The 22,930-nt window shown below is 31.6% G+C and overlaps 1 protein-coding gene across 8 annotated transcripts in view; it reads left to right on the top strand.

The window, feature by feature from the left end:
• The window catches only part of LOC143046143 (glutamine--fructose-6-phosphate aminotransferase [isomerizing] 2-like), a 55,219-nt gene that overhangs the window by 11,531 nt on the left and 20,758 nt on the right, over nt 1-22,930 (top strand). For 5 of the 8 annotated variants that reach the window (XM_076219164.1, XM_076219159.1, XM_076219161.1 and 2 more), the window contains exons 3-11: nt 190-288; nt 804-929; nt 1,261-1,319; nt 1,989-2,123; nt 10,167-10,228; nt 12,910-12,989; nt 13,344-13,367; nt 15,837-15,866; nt 22,081-22,183. In XM_076219164.1, the coding sequence (XP_076075279.1) occupies nt 190-288; nt 804-929; nt 1,261-1,319; nt 1,989-2,123; nt 10,167-10,228; nt 12,910-12,989; nt 13,344-13,367; nt 15,837-15,866; nt 22,081-22,183 (718 nt within the window). The remainder of the gene's footprint in view (nt 1-189; nt 289-803; nt 930-1,260; nt 1,320-1,988; nt 2,124-10,166; nt 10,229-12,909; nt 12,990-13,343; nt 13,368-15,836; nt 15,867-22,080; nt 22,184-22,930) is intronic. The other 3 variants (XM_076219162.1, XM_076219163.1, XM_076219165.1) reach the window with 3 other exon arrangements.

Here is a 22,930-nt window from a genome sequence, read left to right as displayed (position 1 = left end):
CATACAGAATATGCTGTAAACATGATTGTGGGTGTAACAGCACAGCATTAGAACAAACTATAAAATTCTGTTGGAAATGCTTATCTCATTATATTTAGCACAAAAGAAAACCACAAAAAGTAAGAAAAGTGATGTTCTAAAATGTGTTCAACAGTTTGAAAACAGATATTTATAATATTTCTATTTTAGGGCTTGCATTTGAGGGAAGTGAGATTGATCAGAATGACAATCATATTAAGATGGTCAAGTGTAAAGGTCGTGTGTCCATGTTGGAGGATGAAATTAAAAGTAAGTTCAGAAACAAACTCATCTTGTAAAATTATTATCAGATACAAAGACATTACCTGGTTGAACTTAATTAATCTAAAAGTGGTACAAAGAAACTCTAATGTTATAATTCTTATGTAGTAGAAATGTATGACAATCATTGACAACATACTAATTGAAACTTATTATAATATTGTGTTTTTCATGGTAATAGGAAGCAACATGTCCTTGTTATTATATCATATGGCTGACTTTTATGAGAAAACAAGAAAGATGTTAACAAAAATTGAATTCTTGTTTCATATATATTTGTAGAATACCTAAAAATATTGTTGTATAAAAAAGAAGATGTGGTATGATTGCCAATGAGACAACTCTCCACAAGAGACCAAACTGACACAAAAATTAACAACTATAGGTCACCGAACAGCCTTCAACAATGAGCAAATCATACTGCATAGTGGTCACTTTCTTACAAATTCAGCAGTAATGAAGAATATTTAATCATTATATTAATTTTCATTTTCTTTGCACAGGACTAGAGAATGTCAACTATGAAAAAGAATACAAAATCCATGTGGGCATTGCTCATACACGATGGGCCACTCATGGTGAACCTAGCTCAGTTAACAGCCATCCACAGAGATCTGATCTTGATAACGGTAAGTGTGTCCCAAGAAAAAATAACTACATTTTATTTTATGTAACTCATGATAGACCTCTCAAAATAAACAAAAAACAAGTTGAAAATGAATAGGGCTTCAAGAGTTCATATTTGTGTTTTGCCTTAAAAATTTTGGAAATACACAATCATTCTTTTATAGTTATAAGATTTTTAGGAATTTTACAAAGATTTTAACTCAATTTCAATAATATTCTGAGTTGTGGTCCTTGAAATCTTAGCATTGTAAACATATATATGCCACATAGTAAAAATGTTGTAATTGTTCTAAAAGTTATGTAATAGTGTCACATTTTTTTTCTTTTTCACAGAGTTCATGGTTGTACATAATGGTATCATCACAAATTACAAAGATATTAAATCATTACTAGTAAGTACACAGACTCATACATTCATTATTGTTAGAAAATTTAGATTAGCTGTTCCAGACACCTCCCAGCTCATATAACATCAGTCCCAGTCTCCTCCCAGCTAATATCATATCTTTGCATCCTATTTGCATTATATCTTTTAAAATTCATTCATCACCAAGAAAAAAAACTATTTTATTCAATAAAATAATGTATTTAACAAGTTCATTAAATTTGACACTTATGTATTCAATTATAAATGTAAAATAAGTAGGTGTTTGCCCTAAACAGAATGTTGCATTAAATGGACCAATTTGTATTTATTTCTTCAGAACAGACAACATTATTGTTTTCTTAGTCAAACATTATAAAAGGAGCATAGAATTTGAATAGTTGATTCCATGCATTATTTGATACAAAAATAAAAAACAATTTGTTTTCAATTTTGATGAACAAGTAATTATTTTGAATCAGAGCATAAGAGCATGAAACATAATACAGGTCCATTATATTTTTGCATTTTCATCGATTTATTTTCATTTAATATTCACTCAATGTTACAGGTGCATATTATTTTCTATAATTAAACACAATGTATAACTTTATACCTTACAAAAGTTAAATAAATGATGAAGGTAAATTACCTATGTATTTTCTTTTTTTAAATCCAATATAATTGTAATTTTCAGGAAAAGAAAGGTCATAAATTTGAATCAGAAACAGACACAGAGGTCATTGCCAAAATGATAAAACACATCTATGACAGTCATAAAGACAACAATATATCATTCAGAGAATGTGTGGAATTGACAATCCAACAGTTGGTAAGTAACCATGGACACACATCTATGACAGTCATAAAGACAACAATATATCATTCAGAGAATGTGTGGAATTGACAATCCAACAGTTGGTAAGTAACCATGGAAAAACATCTATGATAGTCATAAAGACAATAATATATCATTCAGAGAATGTGTGGAATTGACAATCCAACAGTTGGTAAGTAACCATGGACACACATCTATGACAGTCATAAAGACAACAATATATCATTCAGAGAATGTGTGAAATTGACAATCCAACAGTTGGTAAGTAACCATAGAAACACATCTATGACAGTCATAAAGACAACAGTATATATCATTCAGAGAATGTGTGGAATTGACAATCCAACAGTTGGTAAGTAACCATAGAAACACATCTATGACAGTCATAAAGACAACAGTATATATCATTCAGAGAATGTGTGGAGTTGACAATCCAACAGTTGGTAAGTAACCATAGAAACACATCTATGACAGTCATAAAGACAACAGTATATATCATTCAGAGAATGTGTGGAATTGACAATCCAACAGTTGGTAAGTAACCATAGAAACACATCTATGACAGTCATAAAGACAACAGTATATATCATTCAGAGAATGTGTGGAGTTGACAATCCAACAGTTGGTAAGTAACCATAGAAACACATCTATGACAGTCATAAAGACAACAGTATATATCATTCAGAGAATGTGTGGAATTGACAATCCAACAGTTGGTAAGTAACCATAGAAACACATCTATGACAGTCATAAAGACAACAATATATCATTCAGAGAATGTGTGAAATTGACAATCCAACAGTTGGTAAGTAACCATAGAAACACATCTATGACAGTCATAAAGACAACAATATATCATTCAGAGAATGTGTGGAATTGACAATCCAACAGTTGGTAAGTAACAATGGAAACACATCTATGACAGTCATAAAGACAACAATATATCATTCAGAGAATGTGTGGAGTTGACAATCCAACAGTTGGTAAGTAACCATGGAAAAACATCTATGACAGTCATAAAGACAATAATATATCATTCAGAGAATGTGTGGAATTGACAATCCAACAGTTGGTAAGTAACCATGGAAACACATCTATGACAGTCATAAAGACAACAATATATCATTCAGAGAATGTGTGGAATTGACAATCCAACAGTTGGTAAGTAACCATGGAAAAACATCTATGATAGTCATAAAGACAATAATATATCATTCAGAGAATGTGTGGAATTGACAATCCAACAGTTGGTAAGTAACCATGGACACACATCTATGACAGTCATAAAGACAACAATATATCATTCAGAGAATGTGTGAAATTGACAATCCAACAGTTGGTAAGTAACCATAGAAACACATCTATGACAGTCATAAAGACAACAGTATATATCATTCAGAGAATGTGTGGAATTGACAATCCAACAGTTGGTAAGTAACCATAGAAACACATCTATGACAGTCATAAAGACAACAGTATATATCATTCAGAGAATGTGTGGAATTGACAATCCAACAGTTGGTAAGTAACCATAGAAACACATCTATGACAGTCATAAAGACAACAGTATATATCATTCAGAGAATGTGTGGAGTTGACAATCCAACAGTTGGTAAGTAACCATAGAAACACATCTATGACAGTCATAAAGACAACAGTATATATCATTCAGAGAATGTGTGGAATTGACAATCCAACAGTTGGTAAGTAACCATAGAAACACATCTATGACAGTCATAAAGACAACAATATATCATTCAGAGAATGTGTTGAATTGACAATCCAACAGTTGGTAAGTAACCATAGAAACACATCTATGACAGTCATAAAGACAACAATATATCATTCAGAGAATGTGTGAAATTGACAATCCAACAGTTGGTAAGTAACCATAGAAACACATCTATGACAGTCATAAAGACAACAATATATCATTCAGAGAATGTGTGAAATTGACAATCCAACAGTTGGTAAGTAACCATAGAAACACATCTATTACAGTCATAAAGACAACAGTATATATCATTCAGAGAATGTGTGGAATTGACAATCCAACAGTTGGTAAGTAACCATAGAAACACAGCTATGACTGTCATAAAGACAACAGTATATATCATTCAGAGAATGTGTGGAATTGACAATCCAACAGTTGGTAAGTAACCATAGAAACACATCTATGACAGTCATAAAGACAACAGTATATATCATTCAGAGAATGTGTGGAGTTGACAATCCAACAGTTGGTAAGTAACCATAGAAACACATCTATGACAGTCATAAAGACAACAGTATATATCATTCAGAGAATGTGTGGAATTGACAATCCAACAGTTGGTAAGTAACCATAGAAACACATCTATGACAGTCATAAAGACAACAGTATATATCATTCAGAGAAAGTGTGGAATTGACAATCCAACAGTTGGTAAATAACCATAGAAACACATCTATGATAGTCATAAAGACAACAATATATATCATTCAGAGAATGTGTGGAGTTGACAATCCAACAGTTGGAAAGTAACCATAGAAACACATCTATGACAGTCATAAAGACAACAATATATCATTCAGAGAATGTGTGGAGTTGACAATCCAACAGTTGGAAAGTAACCATAGAAACACATCTATGACAGTCATAAAGACAACAATATATCATTCAGAGAATGTGTGGAGTTGACAATCCAACAGTTGGTAAGTAACCATGGACACACATCTATGACAGTCATAAAGACAACAATATATCATTCAGAGAATGTGTGGAATTGACAATCCAACAGTTGGTAAGTAACCATAGAAACACATCTATGATAGTCATAAAGACAACAATATATCATTCAGAGAATGTGTGGAGTTGACAATCCAACAGTTGGTTAGTAACCATGGAAACACATCTATGACAGTCATAAAGACATCAATATATCATTCAGAGAATGTGTGGAATTGACAATCCAACAGTTGGTAAGTAACCATAGAAACACATCTATGACAGTCATAAAGACAACAATATATCATTCAGAGAATGTGTGGAGTTGACAATCCAACAGTTGGTAAGTAACCATAGAAACACATCTATGACAGTCATAAAGACAACAATATATCATTCAGAGAATGTGTGGAGTTGACAATCCAACAGTTGGTAAGTAACCATAGAAACACATCTATGACAGTCATAAAGACAACAGTATATATCATTCAGAGAATGTGTGGAGTTGACAATCCAACAGTTGGTAAGTAACCATAGAAACACATCTATGACAGTCATAAAGACAACAGTATATATCATTCAGAGAATGTGTGGAATTGACAATCCAGCAGTTGGTAAGTAACCATGGAAACACATCTATGACAGTCATAAAGACAACAGTATATATCATTCAGAGAATGTGTGGAATTGACAATCCAGCAGTTGGTAAGTAACCATGGAAACACATCTATGACAGTCATAAAGACAACAGTATATATCATTCAGAGAAAGTGTGGAGTTGACAATCCAACAGTTGGTAAGTAACCATAGAAACTCATCTATGATAGTCATTAAGACAACAAAATATCATTCAGAGAATGTGTGGAATTGACAATCCAACAGTTGATAAGTAACAATAGAAACACATCTATGACAGTCATAAAGACAACAATATATCATTCAGAGAATGTGTGGAATTGACAATCCAACAGTCAGTAAGTAACCATAGAAACACATCTATGACAGTCATAAAGACAACAATATATCATTCAGAGAATGTGTGGAATTGACAATCCAACAGTTGGTAAGTAACCATAGAAACACATCTATGACAGTCATAAAGACAACAATATATCATTCAGAGAATGTGTGGAGTTGACAATCCAACAGTTGGTAAGTAACCATAGAAACACATCTATGACAGTCATAAAGACAACAGTATATATCATTCAGAGAATGTGTGGAGTTGACAATCCAACAGTTGGTAAGTAACCATAGAAACACATCTATGACAGTCATAAAGACAACAGTATATATCATTCAGAGAATGTGTGGAATTGACAATCCAACAGTTGGTAAGTAACCATGGAAACACATCTATGACAGTCATAAAGACAACAGTATATATCATTCAGAGAAAGTGTGGAGTTGACAATCCAACAGTTGGTAAGTAACCATAGAAACTAATCTATGATAGTCATTAAGACAACAAAATATCATTCAGAGAATGTGTGGAATTGACAATCCAACAGTTGATAAGTAACAATAGAAACACATCTATGACAGTCATAAAGACAACAATATATCATTCAGAGAATGTTTGGAATTGACAATCCAACAGTTGGTAAGTAACCATAGAAACACATCTATGACAGTCATAAAGACAACAGTATATATCATTCAGAGAATGTGTGGAATTGACAATCCAACAGTCGGTAAGTAACCATAGAAACACATCTATGACAGTCATAAAGACAACAATATATCATTCAGAGAATGTGTGAAATTGACAATCCAACAGTTGGTAAGTAACCATAGAAACACATCTATGACAGTCATAAAGACAACAATATATCATTCAGAGAATGTGTGGAGTTGACAATCCAACAGTTGGTAAGTAACCATGGAAACACAGCTATGACTGTCATAAAGACAACAATATATCATTCAGAGAATGTGTGGAATTGACAATCCAACAGTTGGTAAGTAACCGTGGAAACACATCTATGACAGTCATAAAGACAGCAATATATCATTCAGAGAATGTGTGAAATTGACAATCCAACAGTTGGTAAGTAACCATAGAAACACATCTATGACAGTCATAAAGACAACAGTATATATCATTCAGAGAATGTGTGAAATTGACAATCCAACAGTTGGTAAGTAACCATAGAAACACATCTATGACAGTCATAAAGACAGCAATATATCATTCAGAGAATGTGTGAAATTGACAATCCAACAGTTGGTAAGTAACCATAGAAACACATCTATGACAGTCATAAAGACAACAACATATCATTCAGAGAATGTGTGAAATTGACAATCCAACAGTTGATAAGTAACCATAGAAACACATCTATGATAGTCATAAAGACAACAATATATATCATTCAGAGAATGTGTGAAATTGACAATCCAACAGTTGGTAAGTAACCATAGAAATACATCTATGACAGTCATAAAGACAACAGTATATATCATTCAGAGAATGTGTGGAGTTGACAATCCAACAGTTGGTAAGTAACCATGGACACACATCTATGACAGTCATAAAGACAACAGTATATATCATTCAGAGAATGTGTGGAATTGACAATCCAACAGTTGGTAAGTAACCATAGAAACACATCTATGACAGTCATAAAGACAACAATATATATCATTCAGAGAATGTGTGAAATTGACAATCCAACAGTTGGTAAGTAACCATAGAAATACATCTATGACAGTCATAAAGACAACAGTATATATCATTCAGAGAATGTGTGGAGTTGACAATCCAACAGTTGGTAAGTAACCATGGACACACATCTATGACAGTCATAAAGACAACAGTATATATCATTCAGAGAATGTGTGGAATTGACAATCCAACAGTTGGTAAGTAACCATAGAAACACATTTATGACAGTCATAAAGACAACAGTATATATCATTCAGAGAAAGTGTGGAGTTGACAATCCAACAGTTGATAAGTACCCATAGAAACACATCTATGACAGTCATAAAGACAACAATATATCATTCAGAGAATGTGTGAAATTGACAATCCAACAGTTGGTAAGTAACCATAGAAACACATCTATGACAGTCATAAAGACAACAATATATCATTCAGAGAATGTGTGGAATTGACAATCCAACAGTTGGAAAGTAACCATAGAAACACATCTATGACAGTCATAAAGACAACAATATATCATTCAGAGAATGTGTGGAATTGACAATCCAACAGTTGGTAAGTAACCATAGAAACACATCTATGACAGTCATAAAGACAACAATATATCATTCAGAGAATGTGTGAAATTGACAATCCAACAGTTGGTAAGTAACCATAGAAACACATCTATGACAGTCATAAAGACAACAATATATCATTCAGAGAATGTGTGAAATTGACAATCCAACAGTTGGTAAGTAACCATAGAAACACATCTATGACAGTCATAAAGACAACAATATATCATTCAGAGAATGTGTGGAGTTGACAATCCAACAGTTGGTAAGTAACCATAGAAACACATCTATGACAGTCATAAAGACAAAAATATATCATTCAGAGAATGTGTGAAATTGACAATCCAACAGTTGGTAAGTAACCATAGAAACACATCTATGACAGTCATAAAGACAACAATATATCATTCAGAGAATGTGTGAAATTGACAATCCAACAGTTGGTAAGTAACCGTGGAAACACATCTATGACAGTCATAAAGACAACAATATATCATTCAGAGAATGTGTGGAATTGACAATCCAACAGTTGGTAAGTAACCGTGGAAACACATCTATGACAGTCATAAAGACAACAATATATCATTCAGAGAATGTTTGGAATTGACAATCCAACAGTTGGTAAGTAACCATAGAAACACATCTATGACAGTCATAAAGACAACAATATATCATTCAGAGAATGTGTGGAATTGACAATCCAACAGTTGGTAAGTAACCATAGAAACACATCTATGACAGTCATAAAGACAACAATATATATCATTCAGAGAATGTGTGAAATTGACAATCCAACAGTTGGTAAGTAACCATAGAAATACATCTATGACAGTCATAAAGACAACAGTATATATCATTCAGAGAATGTGTGGAGTTGACAATCCAACAGTTGGTAAGTAACCATGGACACACATCTATGACAGTCATAAAGACAACAGTATATATCATTCAGAGAATGTGTGGAATTGACAATCCAACAGTTGGTAAGTAACCATAGAAATACATCTATGACAGTCATAAAGACAACAGTATATATCATTCAGAGAATGTGTGAAATTGACAATCCAACAGTTGGTAAGTAACCATAGAAATACATCTATGACAGTCATAAAGACAACAGTATATATCATTCAGAGAATGTGTGGAGTTGACAATCCAACAGTTGGTAAGTAACCATGGACACACATCTATGACAGTCATAAAGACAACAGTATATATCATTCAGAGAATGTGTGGAATTGACAATCCAACAGTTGGTAAGTAACCATAGAAACACATCTATGATAGTCATAAAGACAACAATATATCATTCAGAGAATGTGTGGAGTTGACAATCCAACAGTTGGTAAGTAACCATAGAAACACATCTATGACAGTCATAAAGACAACAGTATATATCATTCAGAGAATGTGTGAAGTTGACAATCCAACAGTTGGTAAGTAACCATAGAAACACATCTATGACAGTCATAAAGACAACAGTATATCATTCAGAGAATGTGTGAAATTGACAATCCAACAGTTGGTAAGTAACCATAGAAACACATCTATGACAGTCATAAAGACAACAGTATATATCATTCAGAGAATGTGTGGAATTGACAATCCAACAGTTGGTAAGTAACCATAGAAACACATCTATGACAGTCATAAAGACAACAATATATCATTCAGAGAATGTGTGAAATTGACAATCCAACAGTTGGTAAGTAACCATAGAAACACATCCATGATGATAAAAAAGACAAAAAAACTATCATAAAGGCAAAGTGAGGAATTATCATTCTAAAGTTGGCAAGACATTTAAAACCAGGAAGTGTTTGGGTTGGTAAATAACCATGGAGACACATCCATGTTAATTATGAAATTTTTTTTTTTAAATTCAGGTTGTCCTGAATAACACTTCCAACAGTTTGCAAGTTTCCATGGAAATTAATAAGACAACAAAAATTATCATTCTGGAAATGTGTCGAGTTAGACAATTACCCTTTCAAATCTCTAAAAAAAAGTTTATATAATTGTATCTGTGTTAATATAAATTTTTGTATTCTGTTATAAAGTTCATTTATTTTATTTTTTTTAGAACATTTATGTTTTTATTTCAGGAAGGAGCATTTGCTCTTTGTTTGATGAGTAGACATTTCCCAGGAGAATGTGTAGCTGCAAGGTAAACTCATACAACCCTGCTTATCTTATTGTAGTTTTAGTACTGACAACCCTGAATTAATGTTTATTTATTTTATAAGCCTTTTGTTGTTTGCATACTGCATCTACCTGATGAATGGAAAATAGTGGTCAAGTTTTTCATAAATACATTTTTGTATCCCCAATATCCTGCTATGGGAACTTTTTTCTTTCTTAAATAGTTAAAACTTTTTAATATGTAACACTATACCTATTGCCATTATATATGTTAGACTCAAATTGATGTCCAGTCTCTAATCGACGTCCGTTCCTCAAATCGACGTCCAAATCTGACATCATATTCTCAAATCGACGTCAGTTAGTGAAAATCAATAAACAAAACCCAGACCGAACGACAGAGAGAATGAACGGCATCTATTGGGCAGTATTCATTCTTCGACCTCTTTATTTTTATTTTGCTATAATTTGTTTAGGTCCCTATATGCCGCTTTGTTCCTTTGCTTTAAATATTTCCATGTAATACGGCATGACGCCACAAAATGTCTCGGCATTTGGATCTTTCCTTATTCTTGTTTGTTTTTCTTTTTCTTTCCAAAGCAGATCAAAACATTATCCTTTATTAGGTTCTGTGTCTTGCACCATTGCTGTCTCAAAGTCTTTTTTATAAAGTTATGATGTCATTGCTGCAAGTCCATAAAACGGAAGTCGATTATAGGAGCTAAAAATTAGACGTTGATAAGAGAATCAAAAAATTGGCCGTCGATTCCAGGGAAATAAAATTTGTAATGTTATTTTATTGTGACGTCAGAATTGGACGTCGATTTGAGGAACGGACATAGATTAGAGACTGGATGTCGATCTGAGTCTTACATATATATTGCATTATATTAGAAGAATTGTGTTTATTAAACAAATTGAAAATGATTGAGTATTTGCTGGCTTTATTTATGATTGAAGGTCATCTAGAAGCATGCAAGTAGTTACCTATGCTTTTTTCTGTACATGCCATATCTTTTTTTATATTCAGATTTTAAAATAGTTCCTTGTAAACAAATTTCCATACAATTGCTTTCTTGTACTTACCTTACAGTTGACAAAGAAGTTTTTGTTAATAATATTTAGTAACAAATATTTACAATGCCCTTGTACTTAACAATCTCTTAATCACATAAATTAACTAATGTCAAGTAAATTACATGTCTTAATAGTTTGTGTCAATATTTGCTGGATATTTTATAACCTACTTTGGCTGTAATGTCAATACCCCAGCTTTCTGTGCTATTGTGATTTACAGGCATGTTAAGATGTGGGGGAGGTTTTATGGCTGCAGAAGAACATATTGTATACTTATCTTTATGGCCTCTGATCACTTTTAAAACCTAACACTAAGTAATTATATGTACATAAAGTATTATGACATCTCTTTCAAAGATAGTAAGTTCAAAAGATAAATATGCACCAGTAGTCAACTTTATAGCGTGATATTAGAAGATATATTTTGAAAGTTTTTCACCTATTTGTTGACCTAGAGGCTAACTTTAAACCTGAAATTGTCACCACCATTTTCATCTGATAAAAATCCAATATTTATAGATTATCGTTGATCATCTCAACAAGATTGATTTTCTCGCTTGAGCCAGTACGTCGAAAGCGAGAAAGGCAATCGAGTTGAGATGACCAATGATAATCTGCTTATCGCTATTTTACCAATGACGACGTTGTCAATTTCATGTCAATTTCGTTAGCAATGCCATGTGTCTGCTTAGTTTCTAGCGATAATTTTAGCATGGTATGAAAAATTTTCACATAAAAAGATCAAAGGAAAAATGCACAAAATAGTGATAAAAAAGCATACCGGTATATTTTACGGCAAAGCTTTATTTGAATCAAATGATTGCAGGTTCTTTGCACTTGTAATTACCTATGTCTTGCAATTTTACTCAACAAATTTTATATGAGAGTTGAAGTCACCTTGTGCACAATTTTTGATGCATGAATTTAATGATATACAGAAGGACAATCACATTTAAATTATAAAAATCATTTGTACAACTTCACTATTTGCTTGATTTTATCTGTCTAATTTTCTAGGTAGTTTTGTTGCACTGTTGCAAATGGCATTAATTATTACTAGTATACTGTTTTGAAAAATCAAAATTAGTTTTAATTTGTCCTTTAAACTACACTTGCAATGAATGCACTTATGGCTGTGCCAAATGAGTAGAGTAGCACATCTGAGCATCTGAACTAATTAAGACATGGAACTAATACATGAGTTGGAATATGCTAGGCTCCTAGGACACCAAGAAACTTTGCAGTTTGCCATGCTAAGTAACTTTCATTTGGTTGTGATTGAGTGTTTAACAATACATAGCCAAGTATAAAATGTCTAGCTGTGTAAATATGCAATCTGGTTTAATTGGTGCATTGACTCCAACAATTAAGGTTTTGGCTATTCTATCTAGTGAAAGAAAAAAAAACCACACACACACAAACAAATCTGGTAATTAAAGACATTGATGTTTTGAAAATTAAGTCAAGTACATAGTATAGGTCTAACAGTCTAACATACTATTTTTTTTTTTTTTACCTTTTCTTTTTCATTTGAAAATACAGGCCTTTTGTGGTAAATGATGAAATCCTTAAACTTCACAGGGCCTATTCTTTACTGTAGAATTAATGTTATGTTTTCACAAATTTTAGGAGAGGAAGTCCATTGCTTGTTGGTGTAAAAAGCAAGGCCAAACTATTAACTGACCAGATACCTGTATTATATAGTAAAGGTAAGAATCGTAACAGGTGTCAGACAGGTATAAAACAGGTATAATCTGCACCACAATTGTATCAGTGTTGTACATAACTGACACATCTCTATTCTCTTCTTACTTGTTTGGAAGGTTTAAACAAGAGAGTCTGTAAGCTTACCATTATTAATTGTATTATCAACGCAGCTTTTAAGCTGAAGTTTCCCAATTTTCATTTGCTTGTCTTAAATTTTGCTGATCATGATTTAAAAAAGTATTGACAGGAACATTAACATATTTTTTTCCTTTTTTGCAAGTTACTTCCCTTGTTGGATTACTAATTAGCATGATTTAAGCATATTTGATGATTATATTATTACTTTGTGCATGCAGGTCGAGCTGTGTTAGATGAGAAAGGTATTATTGCTTTTTGTGCTATTAAAAGAAAGGTTATTGAATTAGGCCCTAGCTAATATATGCTGCAACACTAATGTTAATAATGTGTATCCATTTCTGTACAGTAGTTGACATATCCTGCACACAGTCATTATTTTAAATGTATATACAAATTCATCAATTCTACTTTAAATAGAATCAGTTTTGTCATTTAGTATAATTTAACTTTACGATCATATGCTGATATTTTTCATAAGTGCTTAAAGAAATAATTATTAAGGGGAAGTAAATACAGTTTCAGATTACATTGTTATTTTTTGTGATTAGAGTATGTTGTATGAATAAATGAGATCTTGAAAAACAGCATTACAAAGTAAAGTTTAAAAAGATATGACCAGTATTAACAAATAAAGAGATCTACACTACTATAATTACCAAGGAGACCAAAATACATGGATGTAAGCAACAATTGGTTACTGTATAGCCTTCAACAATGAGCATTACTGATTAGTAAGCGATAAAAGATCCTGACAATACAAGTTTAAAAGGAAAACTTAAGGCCTGATCAATAATTGAAAAACAAATATGGCTAACAGCAATCAACAACAAACACAGAGTACTCACACTTACTGGAAGTTAGTTCAAAGTAGATATCAAACAATAATTAAAATATGAAAGATAATGTCTTCCCTGAATTTATTTTTCAATTCAAAATGACATAACATTTCTTTTGTTACTCCATTGAACTCCCCTGAAACTGTATAACCTCCCCTGAAGTCAAAATATGTAATTTAGTTTCATCAACATAAACAAACTATTTGCTTTTTGATGCTGAATAATACTACATGTAGTATAAATTCTGACAATTCAATGCTGATACCTTAAACAAATCCATTTACCAATTTAAAGAACCCTTTTTTTAATTACATTCTTCAAAATAAGTTATATATATGGTAGTGATATTCTATGTAGATATATAGTATTAAAAGATATGTGTTATCTGGGTTCTCCATGGATTGGTTATATGGCACATTGCACAGCTTATATATACATATATATATAATGTTACAATAGTCTGTTTGGAAATGATTATAGAACATACTGTTTCCAAGCTTTTATTTTGTTTTTCTACTTTTTACTTGTCCATAAGCTATGCTTCTTTATTTATGCCTTAAGTAAACTTTTGAATATTTTTGTGAGTGTCAATTCTTTGCATGCTTTTTAGGAGCAAACTAGATTTTTTTCTTTAATCTGAAGGGAAAGAAATTTTACTTGTGGGCAAACTTGGATTTATGTTGCAAAATCTCACCTTATAATATTGTCATTGTGACTCAGATAAATAGTTTAACCCTACGTCCCCCCACATGTCCTTCTGTCTTTATGTCATACAGCCATCCAGATGTTTTTATACCCTACGCAACAAAGTTGTGGAGGGTATAATGTTTTTGACACGTCAGTTCGTCCGTACGTCAGTCAGTCCGTCCATCTGTCAGTCCATCAGTCCTGTTTCTTGTCATCGCAACTTTTCTCAAACCACACAACAGAATTTCACAAAACCTTTTTAGATAAAAAGGACATATTATGTTGTTGTGCATATCGACAGGAAATAAAGATTCAAATTTATTTCTAGGAGTTACGCCCCTTTGAACTTATTTGCTTCAATGTACTACTGCAACAGTTTGTCATCACAACTCCTCTGAAACCACACATCAGAATTTCATGAAACCTTTTTAGATAATAAGGACATAATATGTAGATGTACATATCGACAGGAAATTACAATTCAATTTTTTCCTAGGAGTTACGCCCCTTTGAATTTATTTGCTTCAATGTACTTCTGCAACTGTTTGTCATCGCAACTCCTCTGAAACTACACAACAGAATTTCATGAAATTTTGTAGATAATAAGGACATACTATGAAGAGGTGCATATTGACAGGAAATTATTTCTTAATATTTTTTCTTATACAATTTTTTTTTTCTTACACTTATTTGATTTCTCCAATGACAATGTGGGGACGTGGGGTATGTGAGCGTGCTCACTAAGGTTCTTTAATTTTTTCTGTATGGCTATTGTTAAGTCATTTAGGTAGAAATTGGTATGTAATTCTGTATTCTACTTAAGATAAACATGGAAAACTCCCCTTTCATTTTATAATACTAGAGAAGGTGAAGAAAAACCAACACCATTTCCATGCTTTCGTCAATCATTTCAGCCCCTGATTATGTTAAGTCCAAAAGAAACTGCATTGACTCGAGGGCTAATCAGTTTTACCCATGAATCTTTAGATTAAAGATTTGGGTAACAGGATTTAATGTTTATATAGGACAATATAGAACACATCATGGAGAACTCGGATATATCTTTTGTACATATTTCTCTGTTAAGTTTACTTGTATGTACATATAATCAGATTTGGATACATGTTAAATAGAGAGTAATTGTGCATTTTGTAAAATGTAAACTTAAACTTTACTTTGTGCATGTAGGTAGAGATTCTATAAAAGACGAGAATGAAGGTATTCTATCCTATCTCTCTCAGTAAATGCTTTTCTTAAGCATATTACAGTTTGGCATTGCTTATCTTTTGTATTGTAACCACTAGCAGCTTTTATTTTGATGCAAAACTGAAACATGGCACAAAATCAAAATATGGAAAGGGAAATAACTCTTCATAATCTAATTATTACATACATGTGATAAATTCCAAAAATAATCCATGGAAATATATGGTCTTTTGAATTCTATTTATAGATTTTATAGCACTTCACAAATTTTATTTTTTGCAGTTATCTTGTTTTTTTATTTTTTTTTTATTTATCACATGTATGATTTATTCATAGATTTGTTTTTGTCATCATTTTGTAGAAATAACATTATTATTTGTAAATGTTTCACCAATAACAAAGAATAGATGAAATTTAGAAATCATAGTAAAAGAATAATATTGATATACCATTACCAATCAAAGAAACTATGACACGAAGAGATTTAGGTTTCAAATAGATTAATATTTTTGTTTATCTTGAATTATTTGTTCTGGGAGGGGTAGATATTTGACATCATCTCAGGAGTTATGGACCTTTGTTTTGTTGACATACTACTATGGTTATATGGTGTAATACACCTGAGTAATGGTATGTAGATTTTAGGTTCCACACCAGTTTCAAAGCTCCTACTATGAACTATTAACAGGCTATTATTTGAACTTGGAATTATTTTAATTATGGAATTTGCATAATTTCTTGTGTTTAAAATTTTTAATAAATTCCATGTTTATTTGGTATTATAATCCAATATATTTTGGTTAGATAGTGTTGTGTGCGGCACAGTACATTTCAGTACAGAATAAACATGGAAAAATTTCAATAACAAGAATTCAAGCAAATTCCATAATTAAAAATAATTCCAAGTTCAAATAATAGCCTGTTAATTGTATTATTTACACCCTGTAGAAATATATACATTGCTGGTTGGTGGTAACACCACATGATGAAGTTGGTACTGGGGATTATTCCATTTAATTCATATTTGACACATGAGAATACTAATTTTAGTAGTATATATATAATAATGGTAAGAAAACCAAAATTATCTTTGGCACATTTAGGATGAATGTATTTCATTTTATTTTAATTGCTATTGAAGATTTTTCCTGATTGCTGGAAAGTTAAGCTCAGAAGGTCATTTATTCTTAAAATTTGTTATTTGCAAATCCAGAAAACAAGACCTGCCACTTTAAGCATAGCATAAAGTATTTAAGTCATAAGACATCTGTGGTGTGATTCGTAATTGTTTCTTATATAATGCAACACACATAGTAATATTCTGTATTACAAGTAGAAAGAGTCTCTGTGGCTCAGTTGTTTAAACAGTTATCTACTTTATCACTGAGAGTGTTAGTTCAAACCCCTCATGTGGTTCAAATAATATATCAATTGACTGGGAAGGCCACTAGTTTTCCTGCTGAAGATTACTTGTTCTCTTTTGAGACTCTGGCCTCCTCCTTCAGTAAAAACTAACAGTCATGAAAAAGCCAATACATATAGTGCTAAAAACGGTATTAAACACCAAATAATTATTTTTTAGAATTATCTTGGTTATATGGTGATTTTTATGTATTTTGGAAATTCATTACATAGTGATATCAAGTCTGTTAGGTGAAAAGGTTAAGGCATGTGCAGACTTCCTCTTGCAATGATCTTTTTGAATGACATTCTATCATTAGTTATTATGATTGCTCTTAATTTAAATATGTGGGTCTTTTAAGAACTTGTTGGGGTTGTTGGACATCTAGAGCCAAGCACATATGGAAGACATTAACTCCCCAGACTTGCAGTACATTGCTGAAATGGAGGGATGAGGGGAGTAAAGCTTTCTTTTGTAATACAGGGGGTAGTTTCTGAATAAAAGTAGCATATTTGTAGAGAAAATTGAATAAGGAGTGGTGAATATTTATCTACTTGTAAATGGGTATTGTAAGGTTTTCAGACAGACTCATGCAGCCCTTTAGTTTGAGTTTGTGGACTGCACTCTGGTGTCTCAACTGCCAAGCTAGCCTATCTCAGAATTCTTTTCATTATCATAATACAATACAGACCTCCATTATAATAATAATAAGATAGAATTGCTTCAATAAAATTTTTTTGATAAAATTTATTTTCATCAACATGTTAGAAACATTATATCACACAAATCTAGTTTTACATCAATTTTTGTTTTGAATCTCATGCATGTACCTTATTTATAAGTGCAATAAAAATTCTTAGCATATTGTTTGGAAATCTCTAACATTTGCTCAGTAGATGGAATGAAACAGAAACTCTATTTGGTGGTATTTGCTTGGTTTGACTATAATTCACTGCAGCTGTTATCATTTGTCTATAAAGCAACATGCTTTCCTAATCAAATTTCAAGCTGATGTAAATTCAAATAAAAGTGCACAACAACCTTCTTTTAATAGCTCACCTGGTTCTCAACATTAACATTATCATCAGGCTACTCCTTATTAGAATTAATGATGATTTTTACTGTTGTTTTTTTTTTTCATTTTTTTTTTTTTTTTGCTCATTACCTGTGATAGTTAGGAAGAAACATTAAACAGCAAATAAGTTCCTATTGCTGAAATTCTTTTATAGGAGTTACTGCCCTTTACATGTTTTAATTTTTATGCCCCACCTACGATAGTAGAGGGGCATTATGTTTTCTGGTCTGTGCGTTCGTTCGTTCGTCCGTCCGTCTGTTCGTTCGTTCGTTCGTTCGTCTGTTCGTTCGTCCGTCTGTCCCGCTTCAGGTTAAAGTTTTTGGTCAAGGTAGTTTTTGATGAAGTTGAAGTCCAATCAACTTGAAACTTAGTACACATGTTCCTTATGATATTATCTTTCTAATTTTAAAGCCAAGTTAAACTTTTGACCCCAATTTCACGGTCCACTGAACATAAAAAATGAAAGTGCATGTTTCAGGTTAAAGTTTTTGGTCAAGGTAGTTTTTGATGAAGTTGAAGTCCAATCAACTTGAAACTTAGTACACATGTTCCTTATGATATTATCTTTCTAATTTTAAAGCCAAATTAAACTTTTGACCCCAATTTCACGGTCCACTGAACATAGAAAATGAAAGTGCATGTTTCAGGTTAAAGTTTTTGGTCAAGGTAGTTTTTGATGAAGTTGAAGTCCAATCAACTTGAAACTTAGTACAAATGTTCCCTATGATATTATCTTTCTAATTTTAATGCCTAATTATATTTTTTATCCAATTTCACGGTCCATTGAACATGGAAAATGATAGTGGGAGTGGGGCATCCGTGTACTTTGGACACATTCTGGTTTTTTCATTTTTGTGTATTTCTTGATAGATATAATAAATTAATGGAAATTTAGATAACAAATAAGATAAGCACGACAAGATTTATAAATAAGTTAACATGGCCAATCGTCAGTTGTCTACTTATAGGTGTTGGTGCATTCAAAGGTCTATTTTCATACTATTTACTGTGTGTTTTGGGCAAAAACTATAGAAGATAGGGAAACTGTAGACTGAAATAACCAACCATGGAAGACCCTAATGGGAAGGCAAGGTCTTTAAACACCCCATAGCAGCAGTAGACAGAAAAAATTGTCACCAGATAAGATGAACAAAAAAGATATTTTAGTTATGAATTATATTCTAGTCTGCACTATTGAAGTATCCATTGTCAAAGATGCACATAGTCCTTTGTGAGTGTCACATGCTCTTGAGAGACTCTAGGGTTTTGTTAAGAGGATTTTTTTATCAGATTAGAAACATTGAGATATATTTTGTTTATGAAGTTTATGAGTCGTCTTTGTAAAATAAAATGATCACCCTGCTTTAAGATAGGATTGTAATTTAATCTAACACATGTTCTTGATAAAACATATGGTCTGATTCCAAGCTATTGTAAAGTTATGTGACTTCCTCATAATGGCAACTTAAAGGAATACCTAGTTAATCAATAACACATTTTTTATCAAAATTATGTAATAAAACTTTGTTTTTCTTTGATAATTTTCATGTGATTTGATAAAAAAGTTATCTCTACCTTTGTAGTACTTCAAAGTACTACTACAAAAAGAATGGTATAGGTTTGATTTCTTTTCAATTGTTTTTTCTTATACTCCCACAAACAGAATGGATGTAAACTACAATCTCTACATGTCCATGTGCAACAATCATAACAGTAATCAACTTCTGTTATCTAAGGAAAGATAGTCTATGCTGTCCCTATGTGCTTGAAGTTTGAATTTTTGTTTTATCCACGGAGCTTATTTATTTCAAATCAAGAATAAAGAAGCCAAAAATTTGGGGTTATCGTTCTCAATTTTCTCTTTGCTTTTACTTTTATTTGATCACATCATTACTTCAGCTAAATCACATTATCTTAACAAATTAGATGACAATTTTATTTTAACTGTTAGATTGAAATCCTGAAATCCAGAGGCAAAGGGGACTTAAAAGTTCTGATTAGCTGTAACATAAATATTTCATAGGCTTTAGCAGTTTATTTGAGTTTGAAAATTATGTGTAAATAATTTGTGTGGAAATAAAATCTAATCTGTCATTAAATCTTTAGTACAAAACATATACCATATTTAGGCTCAATGAAACAAACTTAATGGGGCGAACAAAACTTTTTCTTAACTTTTGTAATCAAAATCAGACAAATGTAACATTTTGGAAAATATTTAGGAAACCTGTTCTATGTAATTGATTTAATGTAAAACAGAAGTTGTAACATGCCGGTAATGGGTAATCTATAATGTTTAATTAAGTAGAACATTTAGTTTTTGTCATTGAAAATATTAATAAATATCATTTCTGTCTTCAATCTTTCTGCAAGTTTTCTTGTGAATGGCTAGTCATAGAATGATCATGTAAACAAATACATAAAATGTATATCATCCATTTAACCAATATGTCTCTGCTTGAAATCTTATATACCAGAAAGTACAACATATCTCTATACTAAAATACTACAAGCTTTAAATAATCAAACATTGTTTCTCTATAGTAAACATTTTTTTTAATTTGTGTTCTCTTTTGTATTCAATAAATTGTCAGATTTAAACAATTTTGTGTTATAATAAATTTCATAGAAACCAGTAGATATTTATAATAATACTTTAGTATTCCCTCTTGTGCATTATAATTTGGTTAAACAATTTGAATAACAATAATCTTCTTTGTATCATGTTGCATGATTTTCAAATTAACTTGTAGAAGTGATTTTTTTTATCATCTATAATTATTTTATAAAGATGAACAGATGTGGATTGGGGGTGGGGTATATGGTTATTGCATAATCTTTTTAGACTTTCCACACTTAACGTTGCATTATTGGCGAGCCTCCTTTTTTTCAAAATCCTGGATCTTGACTTTGTTTTATGACTGAATAACTTGATGAAAACTTTCTGATGAGGGGAATTTGGAAATCCACCTTTATTTCAAATGACTTACAGTATCTTTTACGCTAAAGTTTGTAATTTAGGTGTTCTTTGTTTATCAATGATGTTTTATCAGTTTATCCTAATTTTATTGTGAAAAACTGAGTTCTAGATGAACATTGTAAGCTAATGTGTTAAATTGCCAATTGTGACATATAATGAATGACATCTTTTCCTTGCAAAAGCAGCATCTTGTAGATGTGAATATCTTAAAATATATTTTTCAATTGCATTGAAAAAAAGAAATGTGATAAAAATTATCCTATACAAAAAAAAAAGTCCCTTATGACAGTTTTTATTAAATAAACGATATCATTATGAAACACTAACGCCAGTGGAAGAGCAGATACCTTTGAAGGATTAACTATAAATGGAAAATATCTGAATTTTAACAATATACAGATAGTTTGTTTTTCTTCAATTGGCTTGTTACAATACTGTAATAATTCGCTGTGCAGGCTTCTGTTAATTATTCCTGTGATTATACAGGAAAATAATTAGAAAATAATAAAGAAATGTATGTTGCACCTATTATTAATAAACAACAATCAAACGATTACAAAAGTAATTTTTCAATCCTTTTTTCTTTCAAAAACATTTCAATGCATAGCTTTGTTTAAATTAATTACCCTCCATAAATAATGCGTACACATTTCTAGAAAATTTTATTTTTATACTGAACCACAATATTCTTGATTTAGTGTCCAATGAATATGATGCATCATATATTTATTAAAATAAAAAGTTTATTTTGTGATTGATATTTTTGCAGACCACAGAGGTTTTATCAACCCCCAGAGATGTGATAGTACAACAGAATTCCATACAGTTGGAGAACAAAGTGAAGTAGAGTATTTCTTTGCTTCAGATGCTAGGTATGGATTATGATGTATATTACACATCTCATTATAATCTTGCTACCAAAAATGTATAATTTGATTCCACCTAAAAAAAATTGACACTGTTTGTGTTACATGTGCTTAGCAATGAAATAAATATGTAAGACTCTAAAGTGCGGTGGTACTCTTAAGTGTGATGGTACTCTAAAGTGCAATGGGCACGCTAAAGTGTGATGGTCTATGCTAAAGTACCAAGGTGTCTCACGCTAAAGTGTGATGGTTGTTTGGTCGCTAAAGTACGGTGGTATATCACGCTAAAGTGCGATGGAGCAAAAGGGTAAGATTTGAGGTATTGAAACATCGAGGTTAAAAAATAGTCTTTTTTGCAAAAGCTAATATACTAAGGTATAACATATGTATTAGGCTTGATAATTTACCGGTAGACTAAGTAATTGTTTCAAAATTTAGAAAACTGACCATGTAATAATTGCTAAAAGGGTAATTTATGTGTCGCAAAATATTATATTTCAATGTAAAATGAATTTTTAACAAGTCGGAGCTTATTGCATATTTTGATAATTAGTGTAGATTGCTGTTCACACTCATATTACAAACTCCCTTATATTACAGTCGTCATTGTAAATAACAAATACAAAATTTGTTCATTGTCGGAATATGCAACATTTATAAGTATAAGATTTAATTTGAATGCGAGAGAAAGGCAATTTTCGCCGAGCGTTCTCCTTTTTCGTAGCGAGTACAAATACATTTTTATTTTCCTAC

The sequence above is a fragment of the Mytilus galloprovincialis genome, chromosome 9 (genome assembly GCF_965363235.1).
Source record: "Mytilus galloprovincialis chromosome 9, xbMytGall1.hap1.1, whole genome shotgun sequence".
Lineage (NCBI taxonomy): Eukaryota > Metazoa > Mollusca > Bivalvia > Mytilida > Mytilidae > Mytilus > Mytilus galloprovincialis.
The sequence above is the reverse complement of the archived record's forward strand: the minus strand, read 5'-3'. Positions and strand labels throughout refer to the sequence as shown.